Consider the following 27,030-nt stretch of genomic DNA (forward strand, 5'->3'; position numbering starts at 1 on the left):
AGGATTTAGCTGCTAGTTATGTTTAATAAGATAGTTTCCTAAATCATATTTCTGCTATAGTTCTTTGTTAAGAGAAGACATGAAGGAATTATGGAGGCTATTACTGAAGATAGCAATGAAATGCACTGCAATGGTTCGCCTTAATGAAAAGTATTTGAGAGAGGAGGAAAAAAAGGAATCAAAGTAATTTCATTTTCTCTCCATGTATTACAGTGAATCATCTTTAGCCATTGTATCCGAAAAATCAATAATTCATCTTAAAAAGCTAAGTAATCCGGAGATTTTGGTGTAATTTAAGAAGTATCAGTGCATTTAAGTCCAACAGTATGAATGAGCTGTGATTTGAAAGCCTTAGTCTTTCATGTCAATCCGTTGCTTTACAATTTTGTTTCTAAGTGCATTGAGTTTCAAATCATAAAGTTCTGCGAACGACACTGAAAACCTACTGCCTACATTAAAAAGCCCCTGCAATCGTAGTTAACTCGATGATGATAGATGATATTGTTGTATTATACAATATTTCAGGAGTATGAGGAGTTTGCATCAGACATCAGCTGAAAATGCAGTTGGAAAGTGGCAGAGTGGCAGTGGATCAGGTTTCGATTACAAGTGAGCCTCTGTTACAGTGGATAAGGTCAATTATATTTTCCATCAGAGAAAAGTAGCTTTCAAATCTAAATTTAAGTAGAAGTGGAAGTATTACTTATGTATGTCTCCATAAGATTTCGATGGAGCAATAACTCGGTTACGTTATGTTCGAATTACACAGCAGCAGGCTGAGTAGGAGAAGGAGTGCAGGGTAAGGGGAGATAAAGCTCAGAAAAGGAAGAGAGAGGAAGAAGCAGAAGAGGAGAGTTAAGAAAGGATTAAAGCTGCGAATGTGCAGGAAGAAGTGAAGAGGGGGAGGAACAGAGGGAGGTAGGAGATGACAAACCTGTAACATGTTTTATGAATTAAAAGGCTGTGGCTCAATTTCCTTTATCTCTCCAGCCATCCCTCCCGCATTTAATCCACTGTGCCCCAGGGTATGCTTACACACACAGACGCTTGTAAACACACACGCACGCACAACAGTTTTTTTTTTCTTTTTCAGTTCCAACTCACCTGCCTGATTGGTTGTAATGTTGATTGACAGCTGCTGGGCAGGATAAGGACTCTTATTGGACACTCCATTGACTGCCTGCACAGTTAAAATACCAATGGTCAGTTTTTGAACAATAGAGACAATGCAGAACACAATTACATGTTTAAAGGAAGTGATTTATAGATGATATTTAGGAAGGTTGGAACAAAACGATTGTTAAAAAGACTAATTTAGACAGCTAGCTATATTGCTAGCCAGCTAGTTTGTTAAGTATCTAGCCGGCTAGCTTGTCAAGTATGTATCTAGCCGGCTAGCTTGTCAAGTATGTATCTAGCCGGCTAGCTTGTCAAGTATGTATCTAGCCAGCTAGCTTGTCAAGTATGTATCTAGCCAGCTAGCTTGTCAAGTATGTATCTAGCGGGCTAGCTTATTAAGTATGCCGGCTAGCTTGACAAGCAGGTGCCTGCCCGGCTAGCTTGTCAAGTATCTAGCCAGATAGCTTGTCCAGTATGTATCTAATCAGCTAGCTTGTCAAGTATGTATCTAGCCGGCTAGCTTGTTAAGTATGTATGTAGCTGGCTAGCTTGTCAAGTACGTATCTAGCCGGCTAGCTTGTTAAGTATGTATTTAGCCGGCTAGCTTGTCAAGTGTCAGCTAGCTTGTCCACTATGTATCTAGCTGGCTAGCTTGTTAAGTATGAATCTAGACAGCTAGCTTGTTAAGTATGTAGACAGATATATAGATAAACAGACAGATTTTCTACCTACTCAGATTTATTCAAATAAAATAAATTTAAAAATCTATGAATTGTCCTCTTTTTCCCCCATGTATTAAAAATCTGGCACTCAAATTGAAGCCTTTACACTTTTATAGCCACTGTATAATAGGAGAATGATTTTTGGATTTGTCCTTGACAGCACTAGCCAAATTCTGTTTGTGTCCAGAATTATTCATCAACTGCATCACATTAGAATAGCAAAATCCTTTGACTGACATGTCTGTCCAGTACCAAAAACAATCAAGCTGTTTTTTAAGCCTGACAGAAGACTCTGTTAAAATTGTCACAAAAGTGAATTGTTTTTAGATCTAATGTCTTATCTCTGAGACAAAGACAAGCTGACCACATTCTCTGTGGGTTTCAAAGGCGAGACCAGTCGCCATACATTGTTTGCCAAGTGTGCAGTTAATCATTCTGACAGGGAAACCAATGCTTTAGTCAGGGCAAATTAATGTTTTAATTTATGATAATTTACTTGAGGCTCTGCTAATTTAATTTCATGTTTCTGCTTTTCCATAACCGCTGGATCTGCTGTTTAGACTCGAACCCTGCAAAACAAAATGGTAAATCCAAAACTAAGAAAAAATGAGATTTTAATTCAGACTTTGACTTATTTATCTTAGGTTTTTCCGTGTAATGTGGGGGAAATAAGAACAATTTCATTCAATATTTTCAGAATACACTAGTTTACATATAACCCTGCTTTATAGGACAATCCCATAAATCAGAGTATTCAAATAACTATGTTTATATGTGAAGATATCATTTTACTCAGGATGTCCTTGGATGTCACAATTCAGAAACAAAATTGAGCTCTAAAATTTTTACAGTAAAGGAGCCAGATGGGAGAAGATTGAATGTTTATCACAATAAAGGCTTTACAGACATTACAGTGACCTTGTAAGCTGGCAGATATAATCACAGATTTTGCATAAAAGGCTGCAGGTCAGCAACTTTCTATGTAGCGCTAGTATCTTTGAGCATTTTAGTGAATAGGTGGTAGCAATTTGCATTTAAAACAAAAACCGACGAGAACAAGGTTGTTTTTAAAGTGGCTTATCATGTAGCTTTTTCACAAACAAGCAAAACTTGAGGAATGTTTCTCACAACATACGATGAATTTTAAGCTTTTAAACTACTTAGTTGTTTTTTTATACTGCACAGCAAGAATCACCATTTACTTGCATTTCCTTTCAAATCAAAGATAACACATCTGCAGGCACAAACCTGAACGTCAAAGGTGTAGGACGTGTGAGCACGAAGCTTGCTGATTTCCACCCTTGTTCCCTTCAACGCCTCCTTGCCTGGAGAATAAACCACGCTGTCATCGCATGGCTGGCATGCCCGCCGCTCGCTGCTGTGGCAACGCCGGCACACGACGTTGTATGACAGGTCGTCACGGTGCCCGGTGTCACGTGGCGAGTTCCACTCCAGGATCACCGACGTCTGATTCACAACTGAGACCAAATTGCGCGGAGCAGAGGGAACGCCTGAAAACAGGAATTGAAAGGGAAATATGAGTCAATGAGGAAGGAAAATACATGTTTGTAGTGTTGGACTTTTTCAGTTGTCAGAGATCCCCTTATTTGATATTAAAATGTGCTTTTAAGGCACTGCGAATGTAAAACCCATGATTTTACATTACTGATGATAATAGTAACATTTTTTTCACAAAGCATTTTCAAAAGATGACTGCCATCTGTGCTTGCCATTCACAAAACACAAACACAAATTCTCACACAGGCCTTAAAAACGTAAGGCAGTACAGGACAGGAGATGTGTCATTGTGTTTTTCTTTTCTAAACAATCATAGCAGGCAGACATGGTGTTATAATCTTGTTGTATGCTGAGCAAACGCTTTAAATTTAAAATATTTATCTCACTTTCTTGCTATTCATGTCATAAAATGCTTCTAATATTGCAGCTGGTTGGTCACCTTCCAGGCGGTGAAGACCACAGTGGTGCCTGTGGTCATCGGGGCCCTCGGGGCAGTCACCCCCAAACTGGAGCAGTGGCTCAAACAGATCCCAGGAACAACATCAGACATCTCAGTCCAGAAATGTGCAGTTCTAGGCACAGCCAAGATACTGGAGGAGAACCTCAAGCTCCCAGGCCTCTGGTAGAGGACCCGAGCTCAGAGGATGAAAGAGAGACCACCCACGGAGGGTGAGAAGGGAATATATATATTTTTTTTATATATACATACATATATCTTGACTAGATAGATATATAGATGTGCGCACACACATTTTAAATTTTGGCCCCCCAGAGGTAGTCCTGGCCCCCCCAACTTTAAAAGTCTAGCTCCGCCACTGTATATACACAGGGGTGAAAGTAGTTTTAAATTCTTGGGGGTAGCATGACAAAAGTGTGTGTGTATATATATATATATATATATATTTATTTATTATTAAATTGAATATAATTTCAGATCTTTGTATAACTTTTCTTCAGGTTAACTTAGAAAGTGAGCTATTATTGTTACCGGTTAATTTTCTAAACTACAAAAAGGGGTAACACTTTATTTGAAGGGGGTGAATAAGACTGACATGACACTGTCATAAACATGACATAACACCTGTCATGAACATGAATAAGCCTTCATGAATATTTATGACTGTTGTCATAAAGCGTCATTCAGTAAATTATGACACTTTTAATACAAAGTTGACATTATTCAAAATGTCTTTGTTATGACAACTTGACATTAACCAGGAAATCATTACTGATATAAATTTGTTATAAAAGTATTACTGATTGCACTTTAAAAATGAGGTAACTTTATGTTATTAAAGGTAAAGTTTAAACAGTACAATGTTTTTTTGTTTTTTTTACTGGAAACGTACATATAAGCCGCTCTCGGTTTTCCACATGGACACAAGCTATCGCTCTGCCAGATCGACAGCCCTCAACTTAAAAGCTGCATCATATGAACTTCTTCGTGTTGTTTACATGATGAGCGGGTATGAGTAAACATTTCTCCGACGTTCCTGCTGCTAGCATGTGCTTGTTCTAAATGAAAATCAGCACTTTCTTCTTTGATTTGAAATTTTGACATCCAATAATTCACTTCCTGCTAACGAGCCCCCTGGTGGTTGAAGGAAAATCCACAGAAAAGCCGCACCGGGCTGTAAGTGCGTGAAGGAAAGATACTGTAGGTCTTTCCTTCCGGCCGCCGTCAGACTGTACAACACCCGCTGCTCTCAGTAGTCCACTGCTCTTTACTATAGGCAATAAACCTGGAATTTATTTATTTATATTTCAAACAGTACTGTTTCAGTACTTTCTATATTCACCTGATTTTACTGTGTATATATAGATTTTTATATTGGTTCTGCTCTTTCCTTTATACTGCTGTAACAATGTAAATTTCCCCACTGTGGGATTAATAAAGGAATATCTTATCTTATCTTATCTTAAGCCGCATGGTTCAAAGCGTGGGGGAAAAAATAGCGGCTTATAGTCCGAAAAATATGGTATTTAAAAAGTCAACACTGTAATCATGTCTATTTTAAAACATCTGCAGCTCCTCCTCTGCCACACTGATCTTCCTTATAAAAAATAATGATATCTCACAGAGGAAACGTTCTTTTTGAGAAATCAGCATTGGCTTAAATCCCAAATGGCAGGTCAAACATTCAAACCCTCATCAGTTCATCTTTTATCAAAAGCTAACATAACCAAACGGTAAATTTGCTGTCAAATCTTGCAAAAGAATTGTGCCCACTGAATTGGCACTTTAAGTCTCCTCTTGGGGAAAACTGAAGCCTTGTTCTGTCTTGTCTGAAGGAAGAGTAGACTTTTGTGTTCTGAGCCATCAGGGACTGAGCATCAAACAGAGGAAACGGGAATCGGGGTCAAGCAATTCAGCAACATGGTTCCTTTTTCTTTTTTTTGTACAAACACTCTCTTGTTTAGAACCAAAGAGGAAAAGGACAGGTCACCAAAAGCCAGAATCTCCACAGCCTAGAAGGTAATTTAGACTTTTATCATAGCACAAATACAGGCATAATGCAGAGAAGTTGGGCTGCATGATGGAAAATCCTGTAATGTCAAGGTTACTGGGACAGCAAAACAACAAATCCATATTTTTCTCACCCTTCCAGGTTTTCAACAGTCGCTGACCTTTAGCATCTTCGACACTTTGCTCTGTCAGGGGTGGAAATTTACTGCAGGGTCTCCACTTAACAGGCTGAATATCTAACCAGCATGCAAAAGTCTTTTGCAAGGTTAATATTACGCACACCAATATAATGACTATTACATATAGTCACAATACTGTGCTGCACCAAAACAAATTTAAAGCATGAAACAAAACTGACAAAATTTAATTCTAAAAAGATACAAAATAATCAAAACATCTTCTCAACACATCAGGGTTAGGATGGTTTCCCTGTGCTTTGATCAAGAGAAAAAAGTATGAATATGTTTTAACCACTTGGTAATAAATAAAGAGTTGTTTACATCTGTGTAAATAATTAGATTAGATTAGCTGTAGAGCTTCAGAAAGAGACGACTAAAACTGACTAGTCAAACAGCTTGTTATACAAATTAAAAACAAACTGTATTCGTTTGATACCAGACAGTACAGTCATTAATTATCATAACCTTTGGCGCAAAATGCTTAATTTGTTAAGGCAGGAGACCAACAGTTTTGTCATTAATTGGAACAGCAAAATGATCAAAATAATCAACAAGCTGGAACACAGAGCAGTACACACTCACACAATGTTTGCAGCATTTGATTTGTTTTTTCCATGTATGTAACCAAAGGCAATTTGATTTTAGAGGCGAGAATAGTAATTAAGTTAATTAAGTTTAAGATAAAATGTCCTAATTTCTAATTAGACTTATGCTTTTCCGTCAAAATTAGTTTGGCTTGGGGTCACAAACAATCAGATAGAGACTTTTATTTTTCTGGGAAAAAAAATGAATTTGTTCATTACTAGTTGTTCTGGACCTTTAATTAACCAGCCTAATAATTGAAGATTACCTTTTTATGATGTAAAAATACAAACAAAAATAAAAAAAAAGTTATTACTCATGTAATTTTCCAGTCCATAATTGCTGTCCAAACTAAATAATTAACTTTAAATCTTAAATGACATGATTATTGATTATTTTCTTCACTGTTACCACTAAAAATGGCATTACCAGTTTGTTTGAGAACTTACTTTTTAGTCATCATCGTCCCATGAAATCAGCTAATTCTTGCAACTCTTGGATTTAAGCCAACACCTTCTTTAACATTAATAAAATGTTCATTGTCCTTTACCAGTCTGTCAGTCTCAGTTTTCACTCAGTGTCAAAGTACGTCTTCAAAGCTCAAGCAGTTTTCACAAGGTTAAGCCTTGAGGGGCTCACTTCCTGCTGACAGTCCAAACACATCACACCGACTGTGACACAGATGAAACAAGAGCGCTTAAGATGAAATGGATGTTCGGCCGTGGTGTATGCTAAACCAGAGTCATCAGATGAGACGACCCTGAAGAATACGTCTCTGTATGTAATTCTTAGACACCCAAAGACAGATGTGCAGAAAAATCAAAGTACAAACAGCGAGGGGTTAAAACATCTAAGCAGTGCATACAGTGTATTTACAGTTATGCATATTGTCACGTCAATTTTAAAAAAAAATATCACCACCTCTTTTATTTACAAAAGATTTTTTAGGCAAAAAAAGAAAAATACTCGTCAAAAATTGAGTTAGGCCATTATTTTAGGAAGGTGACGACATATTTAAGGTCCAGGTAAGCCACATGGTGAGTTCACCTTTTTATGCATAAATATGTCTTCATTTAATAACCACTGAAAACATTTTAAAATTCAAAGTTGCCACAAAAACACAGCATCTAGCCACACTGCTGAAACAATGGAGACTCGTAGGAGACCGACACATCTGTTGTGTTTTTCTTTTTTGCTCAGACTGCAGAATTTAAATTATATTCACTTACCTGCTGAGAGACGATGCACCCAACCACCTCCGCAGCCGGTGAGGCATGTTACCACTGGAATTTTTTTTTGTCAGACAACAACCTACAAACTGTGCAGTCCCTCTTCCACTCCGGTGACCTGATTCGTATCCGACTGAATCCCTCCTGTGTTTCTAAGTTTAATCCCACTGTTTTTGTAGTTTGCCCTCTTGATTTTTTTGTTTCTAACTGTAACCTGATTTGTTTTTGCCCCTGAATAGAAAGCGCTGAAGTAATTCAGAGAGCTTCGCAGGATGAGTGGCTTGACATCTGACACGCTCTCACTGGCAAATTAGATTTTTCTTCTCTCCATCGTCATCATTTTAAGAATGCTACAAGTGTTGAGGTTAGGCTTTTTCTGTACCGCTTCTGCTGTAATAAAACCCTGACCCACCTACAGAACATTTTGAGAATCCATCTACAATCTGTTTCAGTGGTATTGAATTGAGAAATGTTTGCCTTTATAAAGCACCGCTGCTGTAAAAGAAATAACCAGAAATTTACAACAAACTCTATAAAAGAGTCAACTCTGTTCAGGAATAGTTTCTTTAATAATGAAATAACAGTAAATATCAGAGGAACGGACAAAAGAATCCAGAAAAAGAAGAATAGCTGTGTTTCCATGGACCAATTTGACATTTCAAAAATGAATAAGCTTACTGGAAACATGACCTTTTCTAAAAAGAACCAGCCAGGATGAGGTGTTTTATTGGCCGTATTAAAATTTATTTTGAATAATCTGAAATAGACACTTTTTTTGCATCACACGAGTCACATGACCAACAACCAGATGTTGCCGCTGGCGCAAACCCCGACGACGACAGGAAGTAGTTGGAGGAACATGGTGCGGCATGTTTTTTAATGACTTATTTTTTATTTAACGGAAACACCGCAATTCCAAAATTGTGTTTTTTCAACATTAGCGGAATATTGATAAAGTTTGGAGAACGACATTGGATTCCAGTGAGGAACAGATGTGGGATTACTCTATAAACCAAGGATTTGAGTTTTGGTGTTTCAGTCATTTCCTTGTTGTTTAAAAACTGATACAACTGATAAAGACTCACCAAAATCCTAAATGCTAGATTGGAAAAACATTGTAGAGAATTAGAAAACACAGGAGCACAGATCTACCCTGTTTGGTATCAACTTTGTTTGTGGTGGTGAAACAGTTTGGCACAATAAATACCAACTCAGTTATTTAAACACCACAATATACCTGCTGACCATTTCCATCTCTTGTAACCACAGTATGCCAATGAACGCCAGAGACACCAGATCTCAATCCAACTGAGATCATTTGAGACATGATGAAATGGGAGATTTATGTTAAAAATGTGCAGCCAACAAATCTCCAGGAAGATCACAAGGCTGCCGTGTTAATATATTAATATATTAAAGTTGTCTGAGGAATGCTTGAGCCACCTTGTTGAATCTAGGACACAAAGAAAAAAGCAGCTCTGACGGCAAAATGAGGTTCTTGAGGTACCAGCAACGTGTGCCGCATAAACTGGCCTATAACAGCCCTGAAAATGTGCAAATTACACATTTAATGAGTTACACAAACACCAGTTTATATCAAATTCAATGCGGACAGTGACATAAATGATCCCATTGAAGGCTTTGTTTGTATTTTCTGAGGTCTGTAAATCTTTAAAAACACAAAAGATCCAAAATATGACTGAACCAGAGCTGTTTTTAATCCCTCAAAATGTGAAGATGTATTCAGGTCACCAGGAACAGCACAAAAACCCATGAGTGATTACATACTTTGTACAGCTGCACACACAGTACACACTCAGTTTCGGAGTACGAGTCCAAAATGATTCATGTTTTAACCTACTTACACTATATCTCTGAGGAGCCGAGAGGCTGCGTTACTCAAACTCACAGCTTCGTCTTGCATTGCAGCACAGACTCTTCAACACAATAAACACATACTCAACTGGAATGGAGAGCCTGAGCTGTGTGGCGACATTATTACTTACTACTCCCAAAATCCCTTAACAAGAATGTGTGTGTGTGTGAGTGTGTGTGTGTGTGTGTGTGTGTGTGTGTGTGTGTGTGTGTGTGTGTGTGTGTGTGTGTGTGTGTGTGTGTGTGTGTGTGTGTGTGTGTGTGTGTGTGTGTGTGTGTGTGTGTGTGTGTGTGTTTCGGCTCTCCGTCTGAGGTGCATAAATTTACAGGCAGAATTATAAATCAAGGTGGATGCTGGATTTTCACTTAATTATGAAATATTCGACTGCTGGTGTTGTCAGTTTGTGATACGCTGGGATCGTAAGCCTGGACCAGTCATTTTGACACCTTATTGAAAGGTGCACTGAGAGTGTAATTATACGTGTTGACTCACTGGTACACATGTCCTCTGGTTTGTCCATGTCTCCACGGTAATATCCATTCCGACAACGACAGAGGGTGGCAGCTTCGATGGTGGAGCGACTGTTGAGCGGACACTGCTGACATAATCCTGCCCCCTGGGACGACTTAAAGGTGCCCTGAGGACAAGCTGTGAAGAGATTACAAAGCAAAACTTAACTTGGACCGCTGAACATTGATGACAAAAAGCTCATTTTATCGGTGGGGTTTGTGTCACATTAGTCTTGACGTTTGGCATCGAGTTATTGTGTGTATCTGAAATTATACAGGAAAGCATGTTGACATGTATGAAATGTAGTAATGGTGACGAAACATATTGTGTGTCTTCAGTATAATAAAGGACACTTTAAGGTGAGATATAATCCTTCCTCGATCAGGTTAGAAAAGATCTATGGGCTATACAAAACATGTTCATTACACTTTTTAACGAGACATTTAAATATAATGAGAATTCTGTTTGGTCAGTTCTGCCACTTTGAACTCCTTCCAAAATTAGCTGCTTTAGGGACACTTAACACTTTAAATCCAAATAAGCTGCTGCTGCCCCCTCCCCCTCAAATCAGCGTTTGCACTCATACATGGAAATGTCTGCAAACAGACACACAACCATGAAACCGTACATCTTTGAAAAGCATAAGTAGAGCCTCCTCCACAACCAACAAGAATGCAGCAAGTGGTTTCTGAATAGTAAGTCAACGAGAACACACTTGTCTTTTCCAGCAGCCATTGTACAGCGCATACAGCAGTAAAACTAGCTGACCAAACGTGCTGGAACTCAGCTTGGGTTGCTAAGTAACAGGCTGGGATTTGATGGGGTTGCTAAGTAATGGGGCAGTGCCTGCTGCTGATTTGCAACATCACTTTCCGGAGGTTTTTGAAATGGCTCATTATTCAGACACTAAAAGACATTAACTTATTGCCAAAACACAGCTGGACTTTTACTTTTTTATTTGTTTTGTTTTGTTTTTTAAGTGCTTGGGCTGTTTTTAGAAGCAGTAGAAACCCAAAAGGAAGTACAAAAATGTGCAAAATGAGAATTTTGCACAGCATGTCCCCTTTATCCAATTATTGGTAGTGGTGTATTTGCATATATGATTCTCTACAGATAATTCTGAGCCAAGACAGATAATAGAAAAATTCTAACTAAATGTAAGCAGGGGAAACATTAAAATTACACTAGTATATGTAAAATTTCTAAACCTTTTACAAAATAGTGAGTGGGGCTCTTAATATTGGGAGGAGAGCAACAAACTTAATACGTCTTTCATCCCATCCTTCTTAGCATATTGGCATATATTTTCTAAATTTCTTCTGATTTCTGAAAATTCTCAGGTTTATTAACCAACCTTATCCAAAATTGGTTAAACATTGATCAGGTTACAGCACTGTTGTAACCAGTCTATAAATGAAAAAAATCAACAAAATAAATTGACACTTTGGATAAATCAACCGTTTGTTCATCTCCAGCATCACAATGTTTCTAATTTTGTGCCGTCAGCTGGACAAGAAAATCCAGCACAACTTATCTTTTCTACACCATGACCAATTTGATAACCCACTTTCTGTTTCATTAAAATTACTTAATTGGTTCATTTTTTAAATTTCAACACTTTGCAATCCACCCACAAAAAGCTAAAGTAATGCCAAAGGAGCTTTGTGCAACCAGACTATTTATTTGAGGCACAATAGCAAGCTGAAATCTCTATAAGCTTTCAAAAGGATGCTAGTTGCTGGAGTTGTAGCATAAAGGGACAGAAAACACTTCACAGTCATTGCAGTCACAGACAGAACACCAAATGGGCTACATTTGCTGCTGAGTTCAGGGCATGGGTCAGCATAGTCTGAAAGTGCTGCATCATTTAGCTGTTAGCAACACAATGCTTTCTGTCTGCATGCAGCAAAAACATCGCAAGCATCAGAGGCATTTATCCAATTATAAATAATAACCTCTTGTGACTGCGTAAAAAGTTGGGCACACACCTGTTCTCAATACAACTAAATATATGCATTGCTGTTAAGGGAATTCAGATACAAATAATAAGTTTTCCGTTCCAGTTCTGCATGGATGCCTCGTGTTTCGATCTATTGGGAGGAATTGTTGATTTACTCAGAGACTTGAGCTGAACCAAGAACATTAGCTTCTTACTCAGTCACATGTTTGATTATAGATCCTGTAGTCCACTAGGAATGAGACAAACCACCACACACAGAAAATTATAATGGGAATATTAATGAGTTTAAAATAAATTATGGGAAACACATGAATGACTGACTTTAAAAAAAAGCTACCAGTTAATAAGTCCCTGCAGCCCTTTAAAAGTGGTACAGCATAAAAAAAATAACAGAGGAACTTTGTGATTATCTCTACCACATGGAGCAGAAATAAGATTATTTGAAGCAGCTGTATCCATTTTAGGAACGCAAAGTTCATTAATGTGCATCAACTACTGCAACCAGAGTCAAAGTCCACACATTCCCCAACAAAAATGCTTTTTATGCAAACATAATCCCACTTCTTCACATGGTCTGGCAAAAATACTGCTCCATGTTTAATCTTGTGCTTTCATATTCAGTTGAAACCTCCCTGACCATGCTGCTGTGAAACTACAACATGGTTACTTACAAAGGGGATTTGATCTTCCAACTTTGAATTTGGTCTTTAACTAGGTACAATTCTCTTCCTTCTCTGTAACAAAGCTTGATTGTCAACCATGGCATGGTTTCAGACACGGGGATAATGTACAAAGGAAGCAATCTGTCCCGAGAAAGCAAGAGTCAGGACTGAAATGGCAATAAAAACAAACAAGGAAAACAGAATAAGTGTGAAAAGAAACTCAATTATCAATGTTTTCATTTGTTGCTCCCAATGTCATCATAGCGTGAACGAAACAACAAGCTGATGCTTTTGTTTTTAGTTGATTTTTACGAGAGGAGCATATTCCCAGAGGTCTGATTTTACACTGTATTATGTTGCACTCAGTCACAGAGCTTTATGAAACTACAACAATACTGCCATTTAAATAATCCAGGGTCTTAGATTCATATTGCTGGAAACTTTTCACATTTTCTCTGCATCACAGCCACAAATTACAAGTAATTTCACTAGAATTATGTGCAATAAAAAGCATAACTGTCAAGTGAAAGGAGTAAGACATATTTAGCTTAGAGCTGAGAAATATGGACAAAAAACATTACCAATTTTTTTCTTCTTACTAAGCTGTTTTGTTAATACAGACAGTTTCAATTTCTAATATAATATAATATCTGTTTCAGTGCAAACTGTATTGTAGACACCTGATATCTATTTTCCATTCCTTCAGATTAAACACACATATTCCATAAGCAATGTGGGACATTATAGTAAACCAATAAAAAGTTGCACTTTTTAAGTAAAATTTACTTTTTAAATCCTTTGTTTGTTTTCTTCTGCTCTTTGATAAAATAAAAGCAACTGTAATTTTCTTCTTGCTTGGCACTTATTTATCCCCTCAGAGACATTATATTACACAACCACCTTTTTCCTGAGATTACAGCTGCAGGTCTCTCTTCCCTACAAGCTTTGCACATCTAGACACAGCATTTCCAGTCCTTTCTCCTTTGAAAAATAGTGTGTGCTTACTCAGAAAGGATGAAGGACATCTATGATCCTCAGTTTTTAAGTCACATATTAGACTTGGGTTGAAATTTGATTGATCCATTAACGTATAAACATGGTTGGATCTACAACTTTCTGGTTTCACTGTTGGTGTTTGTTCAGGGTTTTTGACCTGTTGGAAGTCTGGTTTTCTTGAAGCTTTCCTACCCATACTTCTCCAAAGCATAGTACTACCACCTGCTAATGGCATTTCATCAATTGTTTCATTGTTAGTTTTCTGTCACACTTTAGCCTAAAAGTTACATTTTGGTCACCGTCTTCCACATGTTCTCTGCGTTTCTTGCAAACCGTCATTTTGTCTTTTTTTTTTTTTGTCTCGTGAAAAGGCAGATAGGCATCTGAATCGTCAAGGTCATTTATTCATCCAACCTTGTTCAAACACGTGAGGGCTGTCACCATGGCAACAAGTATTGTTCCCTCTATTATTTACCTCTTCATACCTCTCTGTACAGCTATCTGTGCATATCCAAGTGTGGCCATATCTCAAACTAGTGAAACACCAGATGAAAAGCAGGTGAGTGCAGGTTAAATGAGCTATTCCATATATTTTCTTTCTGTAATAACAAAAAGGCATAACATTCAGTAATATTTTAATACCAGAATACCTAAATTGGATTATTCATTTTACTTACAACCAGTCCATCCAAGGGGGTCTGTAAATTTATCTCAAACTTTTTCAAGCTGTTTATGCACATATGGGATAAGCATACTTAAACTACTACATTTTTGTTTTGCAAATGACTCTAAAAAAATGTATGGACACACACTGCTCTGTTTTCCATGAATAAATACAAAAACACACGTTTGAATATGCACACACATGACTTTGATCACGAGCCAGTCGCGCCGTATGGTTTGCACAATATGCGGATTTGGTGCAAAATAAACACCATCTCTGTGCCTTGACATGCTCAAACCCTCACAAAGAGATGACCATCTGTTCCAGTAGTGAGTCCAGCTTCCTGCCAAGGTTTTATCAGCTGATTGGCAAAGGAAGCCAACCAAGAAGATGCCAGATTGGGAAAGACAGACAAGACAAACACTGTCCCTCGACACCGTAAATCGCTTTTTCGGAGATAAGAGCATCAAGCAGGTGTATGCTGACACAGCGTCAGAAATCAGAGGTATGTCAGATGAGGCTGTTTTTAGTTACAATCAGTTTAAATGAAAAATGACTTCTGAGTGTCAGCTTACACTAAATTAACAGTGAACGCGTAAAAAGAAATCCTTCAGCGACTGAAGGAAGAGTTATTTCATTTGATAAAGCAATCTAATCCCATCTCAGAATCAGTGATATTAAGTCTTAAATTTGGCAGGAGTTTTTATTTGGACAGCCTAATTTTACAAAAAAAAAGCACAGCATGGTTGGTAGCTGAAACAAACATATGCTCTCTTACTTTTGGACAGTTTGCACAAACAGAGTCGTCTTTTGGAAGAGTACTTGCAGACATCATTTATCCAATACAGGTAATAATAGCAAATATTTTTCACTACAGAGTAGTTTGAGTTACATGTACTTCAATAATCTTTCAATTTTCTCTATACTGTATGATTTCTATGTTTTTATTTTCATTTGTTAGTTTTGTCCAGATGGTTTTGTTATCAGCGAGTTTGACAGATTAGCCTTTTTATCCTATGAACTTGCTGTCTTGAAATGTGAGATCAAAGCAGAGCCAAAGTGCAAAGAGCTGCTTAAACCGTGCATTTTGAGGATTTTATAAAAGCAAAACTTACAAAAATTCAACAATCATTACAGACAAGTAGCATGACATGAATGTGGAGCCTGAACATGGAAGCAGGAGTGGAAACAGAAAATGCAACGAAGTGAAAAAACAAACTGCTAATTTGTCTTTTGTGCACAATTTTCACACCAGTTACTAACTTGTATGTAACAATTCACATTAAAATAAACTTATTTTAAATGAACAAACTTAGGTAGCTGAATTCTAATCACAGTGTTTTTGTGAGATTTAATTGCAAAAAACAAAGTAATTAATATTGTACCTTTACTTTTTCTAAACTTAAGGTTTTATCAAATATTTTTTGAAAAATATTATACCATTTCCTAAACAACAAAAGCACTTTTTGTTGTTTAGGGAGAAGAAGCAAGACATTACTTTGAGACACCTTGCTGGCTTACTTAACAGCAACACTGAAGACTTTTACAGTTACAGTAATTGACACTCGATGCTTTGCAGTGTTTGGATCAGACTCACAGTAAAAGGTTCAATCATTCCCACGAATCATGATTGGTTTACGCCGTTCAAACACTCAAATGTCACATGATGAGAAATGTTCCCAATACAAAACGCAAACTGACATCAGCGCCCTGACGAGCATTTCAGTCAAAGTATTTAACGCGTTTAACAAGATGCAGACTAGATACTATGCATCAGTCTGCTTCCTTTCTGTCTGTCCGTCCTCTAATTTGCAGCAGACTGATCTGGCAGAAATGCGCTAAAGTAATTAACAAGGGATGAAGAGGTCTCACTTATTTCATCACATGAACATACATCACAGTTCCCTCCCCCCAAGACACACACACACACACACACACACACACACGCACACATAGAAAAAATGGATGAAACTCTCTGGGGAGAATAAGAAATGATGAGTACTATTTCTGAGAGGAAATGGGGAAGGAGGCCAGATATAAAAAGGAGGAAAAAGAGGTGAAGATATCTGGAACACTGAGGGAAGAGGAGTTATTTTTGTGCCACGTTTATCTGAGGGTGGCTCGACAAATATGAACATATGGTGCTTTGCGTGCTTCCCCCCCCCGCCCCTGGGCAAAAATACATGGTATTGTGTAGTTACAATATATGTGCATGGAATCATTCAGCTGGAACTGCCAAAAAGCAATGGTTTGTCCAACTGAACTGTGAAAAAAAATCACATTTTGAATAGAATCAGCATAACCATGCAGCCTGATGAGGCTATTATAATAATATTTTGTAAACCAAGTCAGGATATTAATAAAGGCTTGGTAATAATGTTGATGATACATGTATGATTAAAGCAATACTTTGAGTAGTTAAAGCCCATTTGCATGATCTGTCATCTCTTGCTGCTTTCAGATGCTGATTGCTGCCATTACTATGACAGAATATTGGAAACATGTTTGCACAATATTGATTTGCTGTCACTCTGCCTTGTTAAATTGCATGTGCAGAATGCAAGCATTTACTGGGCCAGCAACTTCAGAATTATTTTCTGAAAAACCTTTTTGTCTTAGGCATCGCGATTTCTCTAAGTCAAAGACTTACCTCGACACACGTCGAAATTCTCTGGTTCGTAGCCTGCCTTACAGCTGCAGCTGCCAATCGGGACCATCCACTCTCCATCTCCGTTACAGTAGAGCTTTATAGGCACGTCTACCTCCTCAGCATTTGAAATGCAGCTTCCTCGGGAGATAACCAAGGATGTGGACTCTGCTCCTGTCAGGGTCTGGATGAAAAACAGAAAGATTGAGTAAACAAGCTCACCCTTTAACAAGCTGGAATGGAAAGATAATTTTTTATTTTTTTGCATTCTTTTGCATACCTCAGGGAAAAGAGCAAAGTTCTGTACAGTCCTTGGACATTTCTTGTAGAATACTCGAACTGACAAAAGGGACATGCAAGCACCCAGATCCTGGAAAGCCAAGTGAAAGCCTCTGCCCTTGGAGAGTGGCCCAAAACCTCTAACCTCAGTGTTCACCTTCATCAGCCTACCCCCAAAATCCACCTGGGAGAAACTCTCATCAGCTGCAATGGTGTCCACCTGGAAGAGTAAATCCAATATGGTGGTTAAAGAGATGACTGAGCATTGGTGAGTTTGCAAAGGTATATTAGCAGTGTTGATGCACATCTGCACTGCTAATATACACCAATCAGGCATAAGATATCAAACACTAATAGGTGATGTGAATAAAAACTAGTAATAATTTCATCATTGCACCTATTTTTGGGTGCATCAAGGTGCAGTCATGGACAATTCTGACATAATAAACATAAATAAATGCAGCTAAAACCTCCTGTGGTTTTAACTTTTCACTCTATACACGGTCCAGTGGAGTTGCTTTTACAAGATTTCTGTGTAGTTTTGAGAACTGACGGTCTGGCGGGACACTCCTATCCACTGTCTGACAGTGACATCTGCCGCACCCGTCCTGAGCTTTGCACTAAAACTCCAGGAAGGTTAAATGGGTTTTCTACAGTAATGTTTTTTATTTTGCTGTTTTGCTTCTTTTTTACTAGCATTTAATTTTTATAGCTTTATAGTTTTATCTTTACTTTCTTACAGTATTTTCTTACTTGTGATGCTTTATTTTGTTCAAATTAGACATTATAATAAATGACCCAAAGATGAGCTGGTAACAAGGTCATACAGCCAAGTCTCATTGATCTACGTCTGGAGGAAACACCAACTCATGGTTCAGTGATTTTCTGTAGCTAAAGTAACTGAGGAAATGAATGCTGGTAGTGAAAGAAAGATGTTGGAAAACAGAGAGCATCACAGTTTTTAGCACATAGCTGCAAGGGAATGATAGGTTGTGGCTTCTTTTAGTAGAGAAACACTCCTTACAATAAAGTAACAATAAAGTAAAAATTGTCTAAGGATGGTTGGTGGAACATGTAAGTTTGAACTATTCACTTGACCTCCAATTACTTAGGATGTCAATCCAATGTAGCATTTGTAGAAAGTGCTAAATAAACCATTTCAATACATGGAGGCCCCCAACTAGCACCTTACAGGATTTTTAAAAATGTGCTGCCGACACTGTTGTTGACCTAGCAGAGATCACACCTTGACTGGTTTTGCCACTTAAAGCATGATTAGGTCATCATGTTGAGCCCGACTGGTGTATTTGACTTTCGTGGAATGAAAGGTACAACCTACTTTGGTTTTTTTCACATTTCTTATGTTGAAAAGGTTGAGATTGTTTGAGGTTACCTTTAAAAACGGGGCATTGGCCCAATACTCCACCCCTTTGACGCTCTCTGACACAGTCCTGTCAGTCTCCAGGTAGTAAAGATTGAACGTCTCTTTGCAGGAGCCCAGGACACTTGGTATGGAAGCACAATCCCGTACTGTGAAGCGGATCTCCACGTAGATGCGTTGTGCGTTCCGCCGGTCGATGTACGTGGTGAGCAGCCAGTTGTTTTGGCTTGGCTCAAATACATTGCACACCTGGTAAGTCCTGATGGTGTTAAGGTTTTCGTCGTAGCCGCTCACCTCCTCCCACTAGGCAATGTTTGAGCGAAGACGGGGCAACGGGGTGCAAGATGGGAAGGAAGCAGAGGAAGAGCCAGTAAGAAAGCAAGATGATTAATGGGTTTACTAAAACCAGACACAAATTAAACTTTCTCTATCACTCCTTCCCAATTTTCTCCCATCCCCTTCCTCCCTTTTTCATTGTCTCTTTCTCTGCTCTAACCTTCTCTGCTGCACAGGGACATCCATTCATCACAATTAGAGCTGCTCACCTCAAACACACTCACACCCCAGACCACTGTGACCAGCTAGTTGCCAGGCTGAATTTTCAAGAAATCACATTAAAATAATAGAAAAAAAAACTTTTTTTTTCATTTCATTCTGTTCCATCACAGACTCATTTGCGGTACAGTTCTGATCTGTTGGAATGTATTTTCTTTCTGCATCAGTAGTGGTTAATTGATGTCACCTTGGCACTGTAATTAAAATTTTGACTGACTCGTTAATGGACCTCTGTAAAGTGTAGTCAAACTGCTTCCCCATGGGTGGCTGCACATACACGGACTGACGCACACATACAGCTCAGCTTTCCACATTGTTCTTACTCCATTGGCAGGGAACGATATCCAGCCGAGCTCAGCTGTCGCCGTCCGTGTATCCATCACTGTCTCTGTCAGACAAAAAGGGAGAAAGACAGGCAGAAAAAGGTGAAAAGAATGCGCTGCAGAAAGAGGACAGGTATGGGTTTAATTAATAGTCTGTTCATTATTCGCCAGCTTCGGCGCCGCTTTGTGGTGTCTGCCATTCAAACTCATAAAAGCCCACCTCGCACAGTGTCTGCAATACACTTTCCTCCATTCTGTTAGCACTGTGATGAAAATTAGATAAGAATCCACAATTAGAGAGGCCTTTGGGTAACAGTACAAACAAAAGTAGAAGTAATGTAGCCCAGTAATGACGAGCGTAATCCATTTGATCCAGGCTGCAGACCATATTTTTCAGACTGGATCTTCTGTCCAGTCTGAAAAATATGGAATTTGATTTTGATATTTGAAAATGTCTGTCGATCCATCCACTCGTCTTCTCAATTTGCAACAGCCACAACCAGCAATACAGGAAAATTAACAAACTAACTAATCCAGATATTGTGTAAAAATAATGCATGTCCCAGTTGCTCACTCAACCAGGGCTCGCCCATGATTTTTCATGCGCACTACTACATTAAAAAAGATGTTTCAATGTCCTCTTAAAGACAGAACCGACATTTTGTTGTTGGGCCACTCATGTAAAAAGCTGTTTTGTAGAAAGCATTAAAAAATCTTGAGCTTATTCATTAGCATAGCGTCATGTCTGTTCATATTGCTCTTTTTGTGATCAGGGACAACTGCTGACCTAGATAACAAATGAGATTGTGAGGAGAAAGGCTGCTTCTTCTCCAGGAAAATTGAAAATGAGTGCAGACAAATTAGAAACCTGAAGCTGTTCTAACATAAGATAGAAACTCGACTTTCCCTAAAGCACACCCTAAAACAATTCTTTAGTTTAAAGAAGAAAGCTTAAAATACAAATCTAATTCTTATAACTAATAAAATGGTTTGCATTGTGCAGCCGCTGCCTTGCTTTTCTTGTGACTCAGAAGTATCGATTTTCTGGACAATTACCTAAAGCATTCTAGCCAAATCACACATAACTATGACAGCATCTCATTAATGTCGCCTATGTTTTTATTGCCTTTGAGTCCAATATATTTTTAATCATTTCCAGGATGTATTAAGTATTCAGAGACATGGAATAATGCAAAGGCAATAAAGAATAACAGATTTACAGTCATCTAAACAGTTTATGGTCATGTTGTCCGTTATATTAGGATCTAATAATAATCATATGCAAGTAAAACCTATTGAGGGGACATTCCATTGACTTCCATTCATTTCTACAGCCTAAACCTTACCTTTACCCTTCTCCTAACCCTACCAATCACATACCTAACCCTAACCCTAACCAAAACTCAATTCATACCTTAGCCCTAAATCTGATCCCTGACTCAAAAACACGGTTTGGTCCCCACAACGTATTATATGTCAGGAAAGTCGTCCCCACAAGGTATTACAAACAAACACGCACACACACAAAACATAAAAAGCACACGCAGGGTCAATGCCAAGCTACTGCACTGCGCACAGAATAAAAAACTCATGGGGTCCAACTACCCCTGTCTCTTAAGACCACAGGAAGGTTAATGTGCCGATATTTAAGAAATTTAGCACCAATTTTAAAACACCTTCCAATAATAAATGTTGCTTCTTTTTCTTTTTTTAAAGAGAAATCTTTGCAACTCTGTTTGCTAAAAACTTTTCTGTGTTTCTGCTCCACTGATGCACATTATTATGGCCTCAACTTCAAACCACGGTGCCTTTTTGACACCTCGTCTGTGTTTCTTGGGGTTGAATTAAACTAATGTGTGCAAAATTACCAGTGACACAACGCCGTACGAAGTCATGCTGAGATGTTCCAGCCAGCATAAGTTAGCTGGCAAGTTGATAAGCCAGACCTTACACAGCCCTTTGTAATAAAACATGGTGTGAAGATTCAACGACATCACACCATGAGGCGCCCTCAGGCAAACAACTCCCCCTCTGCCTTTATTCTTGACATGCACTCCTCTTGCAGCCTTTCATACAGTCATCCTTTTCTCTCATTATCAGCTCCCCTCCTCCTCACACCGTCCCCAACTTCTTCATACTCCTTATTCTGCCTCTCCATCTTTCACTTGTCCTTTACTTTGATGCTCATCTTTTTTTGCCAGAAACTTCACCTAATTTATGAAGCAACCTAGTTTTTTTTCCCCAACTCTTTCTACAGATTGTGTTTCATTGTGTTGTTGTTGTTGTTTTCCATCCCAAATGTCTAGTTTCAAAGCCTTCTACTGAAGCTTACAAAAATGGTGTCACTGTCTAATTTGCAGCTTTGGCAGCCAGTATTCAGAAAGAATTTTTAAAATCTTTTCACAGGAAGTCCTTTTTTCGCCTGCTGGATCATTTTTAGCCTTCAAAATATTTTCATACGCACAGTGCTTTACAAGTCCAAACACCTCTTGAACGTTTTCACATTCTGTCACATTGAATCACAAACATTAGGATATTTAATTGGGAACCAAATAAACCAGTGTAACAGTGAAATTAACAGGTTTATGGTTTTCATCTTTCTTTAATAGAAATTTTAATTGTGTTCTGCCCCCTTTACTCTGATTCTGTAAATAAAATCTAGTGTAACCATCTGAATCCATAAGTCACCCATTTAATAAGTCTCAGTATAAATACAGCTGCTCTGTGGAAATCTCAGGTTTATTAAAGCGTACTGCAGAACAAATTACCAATGAAATGCCCCAATGTTTTTCGTCCAATAAATATGTTTCCATTCATAATTATGGGATGGAAACATCCCATAATTATGAATGGAACTTATTTTAAAAGTTCACCAAGTTTTTTGGTGAACTTTGCTGTAATAAACAAGGTGCAGCAGTTACAAACTAGCATGGACCACACATTTCAGAAAAACAGAGTCATCCACTCAGACCTGGAGGTTTCGACTGCGGTGCACTACGTCAGCGCTTATTTGGCAAACATGTTCCCATCTCCGTTTTAGTGCATTAACTAAAAAGGGAAAAACCTTTTTTTATAAAATTGAGGAAATTATTTCCAATTTTGTCATTTCCATCAACCTTTTCTAATGCAATACTTCAAAGCATTGATGGTTAAATTAAAAACAGTTGGGTTATAAAACATGCCCTTAGCTTTTAGTATCTGATTTAAAACTAAAGGATACGGCACAACTATATACCTACCAAGATAAGCCAAGAGGCCAGTGCATCTTTAAGCAACTTGCAGAGATCTGTAAACGACAACAATGACCCAACAGGGCAGCAGTATCCTGCTCTTCACAAATCTCTTTTTGAGTCCCAAGTACAGAGCAACTGTTGAACAAAACCCAAGTTGAAGCAAATCCAGAATTCCAGCTTGCAGTTTGCCATTAGCTGCAGCATACATGACCTTGAAACAAGGTTGAAAATGGCAGCTTACACAGACTCTCCATCCTTGCTTGACTTATTTTGCAATCAGAAATGGGCAGAAATTTACCATCCAGATCCACAAAATTGGTAAAGACGCATGCCCAAAGATCTGCAGGTGTAATTATAGAAAAAGGTAATTCTACAAATGATTGATTTACATTTATGCTCAACTTTGTGTTTTTGTAGCCAACCACCATCTTCTGGCTTCAAAACAACATTTTAATGACGTATTCTTAGGAAAATTCACTACAGACTAAAATTGATTGCACCACTCTGCCCATAAAGCCCTTGGGAAGGCCGTATAATTTGTCATTTTGTGTTATTAGATCTAACACACAGCTTGAGCATCATGTCCCAGTGAAAGGTAATGTTTAAACACTGACATGTGTTATTTTTTCAAATCAATGTAATAAAAAAAGCTTTACACGTTCTTAACTGGGCTTTCAAGAAACCTATTCATAAATCTCTGATTGCATTTTCTTCCTTAATGATGAAAAAATGGAATGTGCTGGTAAAAACAGGTGAAAGCAGAAAGTTAGTCCAGTTATTTTCACTCAGTTTTTAGACTTGGGGGAGGTCATTGAATGAAGAGGCCTAAATCTTTTTTTACGTGCCTTGTAAATTTGCCGTTAAAGAAGAAAAGAAGCCTAAACAGAACAAAACCAGACAAGTGCTGAATTTTATGGTCTGAGCTCGCCTTATTAGAGTCTACTCATCATTCTAATTAACGGCACACAGCACACACCTCTCTGCGCGTAATAGGGTATGCTTTCCGATCACCCTAATTACTTTTGACACATTGGAGGAAGTGATCGCAGTGTGCCTTCCACCCCCACAGAGGTGCACCTCCTCAACCAGCACTACATCCTTGAATAAAGCCAAAACCCATTTTATGGCAGAAGAAACAACAGGTAAATCTATAGCAGTGAATGAGGCTGTTAAATCAGTCTTGTGGCCCATGAGGGAGAAAGGAAAGTATTTCATTAGCAGATGCTGGAGTGGAAGTAAATCTGCTATTCTAGCTCGTTCCACTTCCTTCTCCCTTTCTTTCTTTCTATAAACATGATGTATAAGTGCTGGAGGTCAAATAGCAAGTGAGGTCAGTTCATCTTTTGCTAATTAGCCGAGCGTGTTCTAACCAGATTAGTCTGCAGCTCAAACACTACAATTAGACCTGATTTACATGTCTGCATGAGGGTTTAAGTGTGCTTGTGAGTGAGCATTCAGTGTCCAGAGACACAGGAGAGCCAAAAACTCTTCAGGGCCACCATATAATTAAATACAAATAAATAAATACTTGTATCTTTCACTACAGTAGCATATCTTGATTAGAACTGATTACTTCAGATCTTTAAATAGTCATTCCATCATGCAATGTTGACAATTTTAAACAAAAATCCGTTGATTTTGAAGTCCGTTGTCGTCACACCTGAGTGTAATTCTTCGTTTGTAACACAAGGTGGCAGTAATGAGAACACTCTGCTGCTCCAAGGCAGGTATGCTTGGTTACGGCTACCACCAGACAGCTGCAATGCGTCATGAAGACTGATGATCAGTGGTAGAGTTAATCGTCTTGCAATCAAAAGGTTGTAGGTTTGATTCCAGCTTCCTCCTGTGACACCATTACTCCCAGTTGTTTACCAACTGGTGTCTGAATGTGGTTGTAGTGTAAAACGTTTCAGAATTCAGTCAGTTTCCAGTTGACTAAACCGATATTTTTGATAAATTCTTGTCTTATAGGATGATGTTGAAGCTGCTCATGAATAAACATTCCTTTGAGTTAATTGTGCTGCAAAATGCTCAATTGGAAACACTACAAAAAAAATCTTGGCTAAAATAGATTAAACGGAATAAGCAAAAAAACTGAGTTGTTAAATGTTTTAATTGACGCTGCTACACTGGTAAAATAACTACCATCTTGAGTTACCTACTTGTCAAACAACCTTAATAAAAAACTCCAAAATATTTCAGAAACAGTCTCATATAATAGTGTGTGACTTTCAGGCAATGCTTGGTTTATTTAACCTTTACTTGAAATGGCAGGGCTAAATAAAAACAGTTTTTATTTACAGCAAAATCTTAACTAATGGCAGGGCATCCTGCAGAAATATAACCAAGATCAATAACAAACTATACAACACAAAGCACAACAAGTAATCAATAAATAGTAATCAGTTTGAGTTAGTGTTCTGACCTCTTCAGTAGAGAAAAATCCAAAGTTAATAATGATTTGCAAATAAAATTCTTAAAAATAAATCCACACTTCACATTTTTTACTTGATCTGGTTGAATTACAAATCCAGGATTTACTGATTCCTGGGTTAGAAATCTTAAACCTCAGTCATTCTTCAAAATGAGACAGACAAATTTACATGACATTTCATTTATCCAGATGATCCACATAGTTTAAAAAACTCATTTGCAGGACAATATAACTCAACAAAATGTTCTCACAGACGGAGCAAAAAGTAAAAAGTGGAAAACAGCAGGAACTGTGACCAATAAACTCAGATGACAATCCAGGATAATAACGAAGGCTAAAAAAAATCTAAAATCTCCCTAAAAAGACATGAGTCAGATTTTCCTGTGAGAGATCATGCTGGTACAAAAATATATATCTACTTCAAAACCTGAAAGTAATATTCTATGTAATTTAATATCCTTTTTTATAATATCACTGAAAATACAACACGTCTGAAACGACTATCCTCTAAACAGAGCAAAAATTTAAATTCAAATTTGTGTCGTCAAAAGACAGAAAGACTAGAAAAGCATGACATGAGCAACATAAACTGTTTGCCAGACATGGGGGCGCATAAATTAAAGCTGTAAAAACCGATAACCATAGTTAAGGACGCCAAAATAACACAGATGCGCAGACACACACACACCCAGTGGACGTTAAAAGCCTTCGTGGGGAGCAAAGATGTCACGGTGCCCGCAGTGAAACTCGTTGACCGATCAGGCATTCAGGTGGAATGATAGCGTCACGCTAGAACAATCCAGTCAAGGGGGAAACGCTTTCAGATGGAGACGCACAGTTAGCCAAATTTTGCATTTACATACAGGTGTGCATGCGCTGTCACACAAAGTTTGCATGTATTGTGCAGAAGTTGTGATGAAAAACAGCAATATTGCAACAGCGATTATGTAACACAAGACACTTTTTTGAAACTAAATAACTGATCACCACACAAAAGCCTAGCATCCTTCCCAGAGAAACAAAAATCTGTACTGGTTCCCCATAAGTCAATGTTCAAGCTTTAGCATTACAGCACATTGTTGAGTCTCAGAACTGCTCTAATCTGCACAAGTCCCCATCATCAAAACGCAGGCTTCAACAAATAGCCTGTACAGTTCCTCCCAATAATCTCCACATTCAAACATCGCTCTGAAGAACTGCCTAATTGGAGGACCGTGCTGTCTCAAAAGAGTCCGCTCAGCAGTTTAAAAACACACACTATCAGCAGAAATAGACCCAACCATACAACTGCAGTTTCATGAAGAGCTGCATATGCAGACAAAATTTAAATTCTGCCTGTAAAGGTTAAAAGTATATCTTGAAATAGAACAGAGAGTTTGATTTTAGAATCTTCTCCACTAGAGTTGAGGGTTTTCTTGCCGTTTAATCATATTGATTTTGTTATGCTTATGTTTAGCCAAACATTTCATATCTGTTGTGAGTCCTGTGAGCTTAATGTTTCATCCACTGCACAGGCCAAGTCAGAGCTTTACAGCTGATGTAAACAGTGTGGAAAAAAAACGTCAGAGCCAACGACTAATAAATAGATTCATAAACACAAAAACAAAAGGTATTATATCTCTAATCGCAGTATGTGTTAGTTAGCTTTATAAATGCATGTTATAGTGTCTTTATTGTCATTTTATTTATTTCAG

The 27,030-nt window shown here is 38.1% G+C and overlaps 1 protein-coding gene across 1 annotated transcript in view; it reads right to left on the reverse strand.

Moving 5' to 3' along the window:
- The window catches only part of LOC106926383 (ephrin type-B receptor 1-like), a 99,312-nt gene that overhangs the window by 43,462 nt on the left and 28,820 nt on the right, over positions 1-27,030 (reverse strand). The window contains exons 2-8 of the mRNA XM_088004847.1: positions 19,670-19,734; positions 18,804-19,094; positions 17,412-17,630; positions 17,135-17,315; positions 10,185-10,340; positions 3,090-3,352; positions 1,105-1,180 (exon numbers count right to left, since the gene is read on the reverse strand). Of these exons, the coding sequence (XP_087860973.1) occupies positions 1,105-1,180; positions 3,090-3,352; positions 10,185-10,340; positions 17,135-17,315; positions 17,412-17,630; positions 18,804-19,094; positions 19,670-19,734 (1,251 nt within the window). The remainder of the gene's footprint in view (positions 1-1,104; positions 1,181-3,089; positions 3,353-10,184; positions 10,341-17,134; positions 17,316-17,411; positions 17,631-18,803; positions 19,095-19,669; positions 19,735-27,030) is intronic.

Source organism: Poecilia mexicana, unplaced genomic scaffold, assembly GCF_051168715.1.
Source record: "Poecilia mexicana isolate PSO_F unplaced genomic scaffold, ASM5116871v1 scaffold_4, whole genome shotgun sequence".
In the NCBI taxonomy this organism is placed as follows: Eukaryota; Metazoa; Chordata; class Actinopteri; order Cyprinodontiformes; family Poeciliidae; genus Poecilia; species Poecilia mexicana.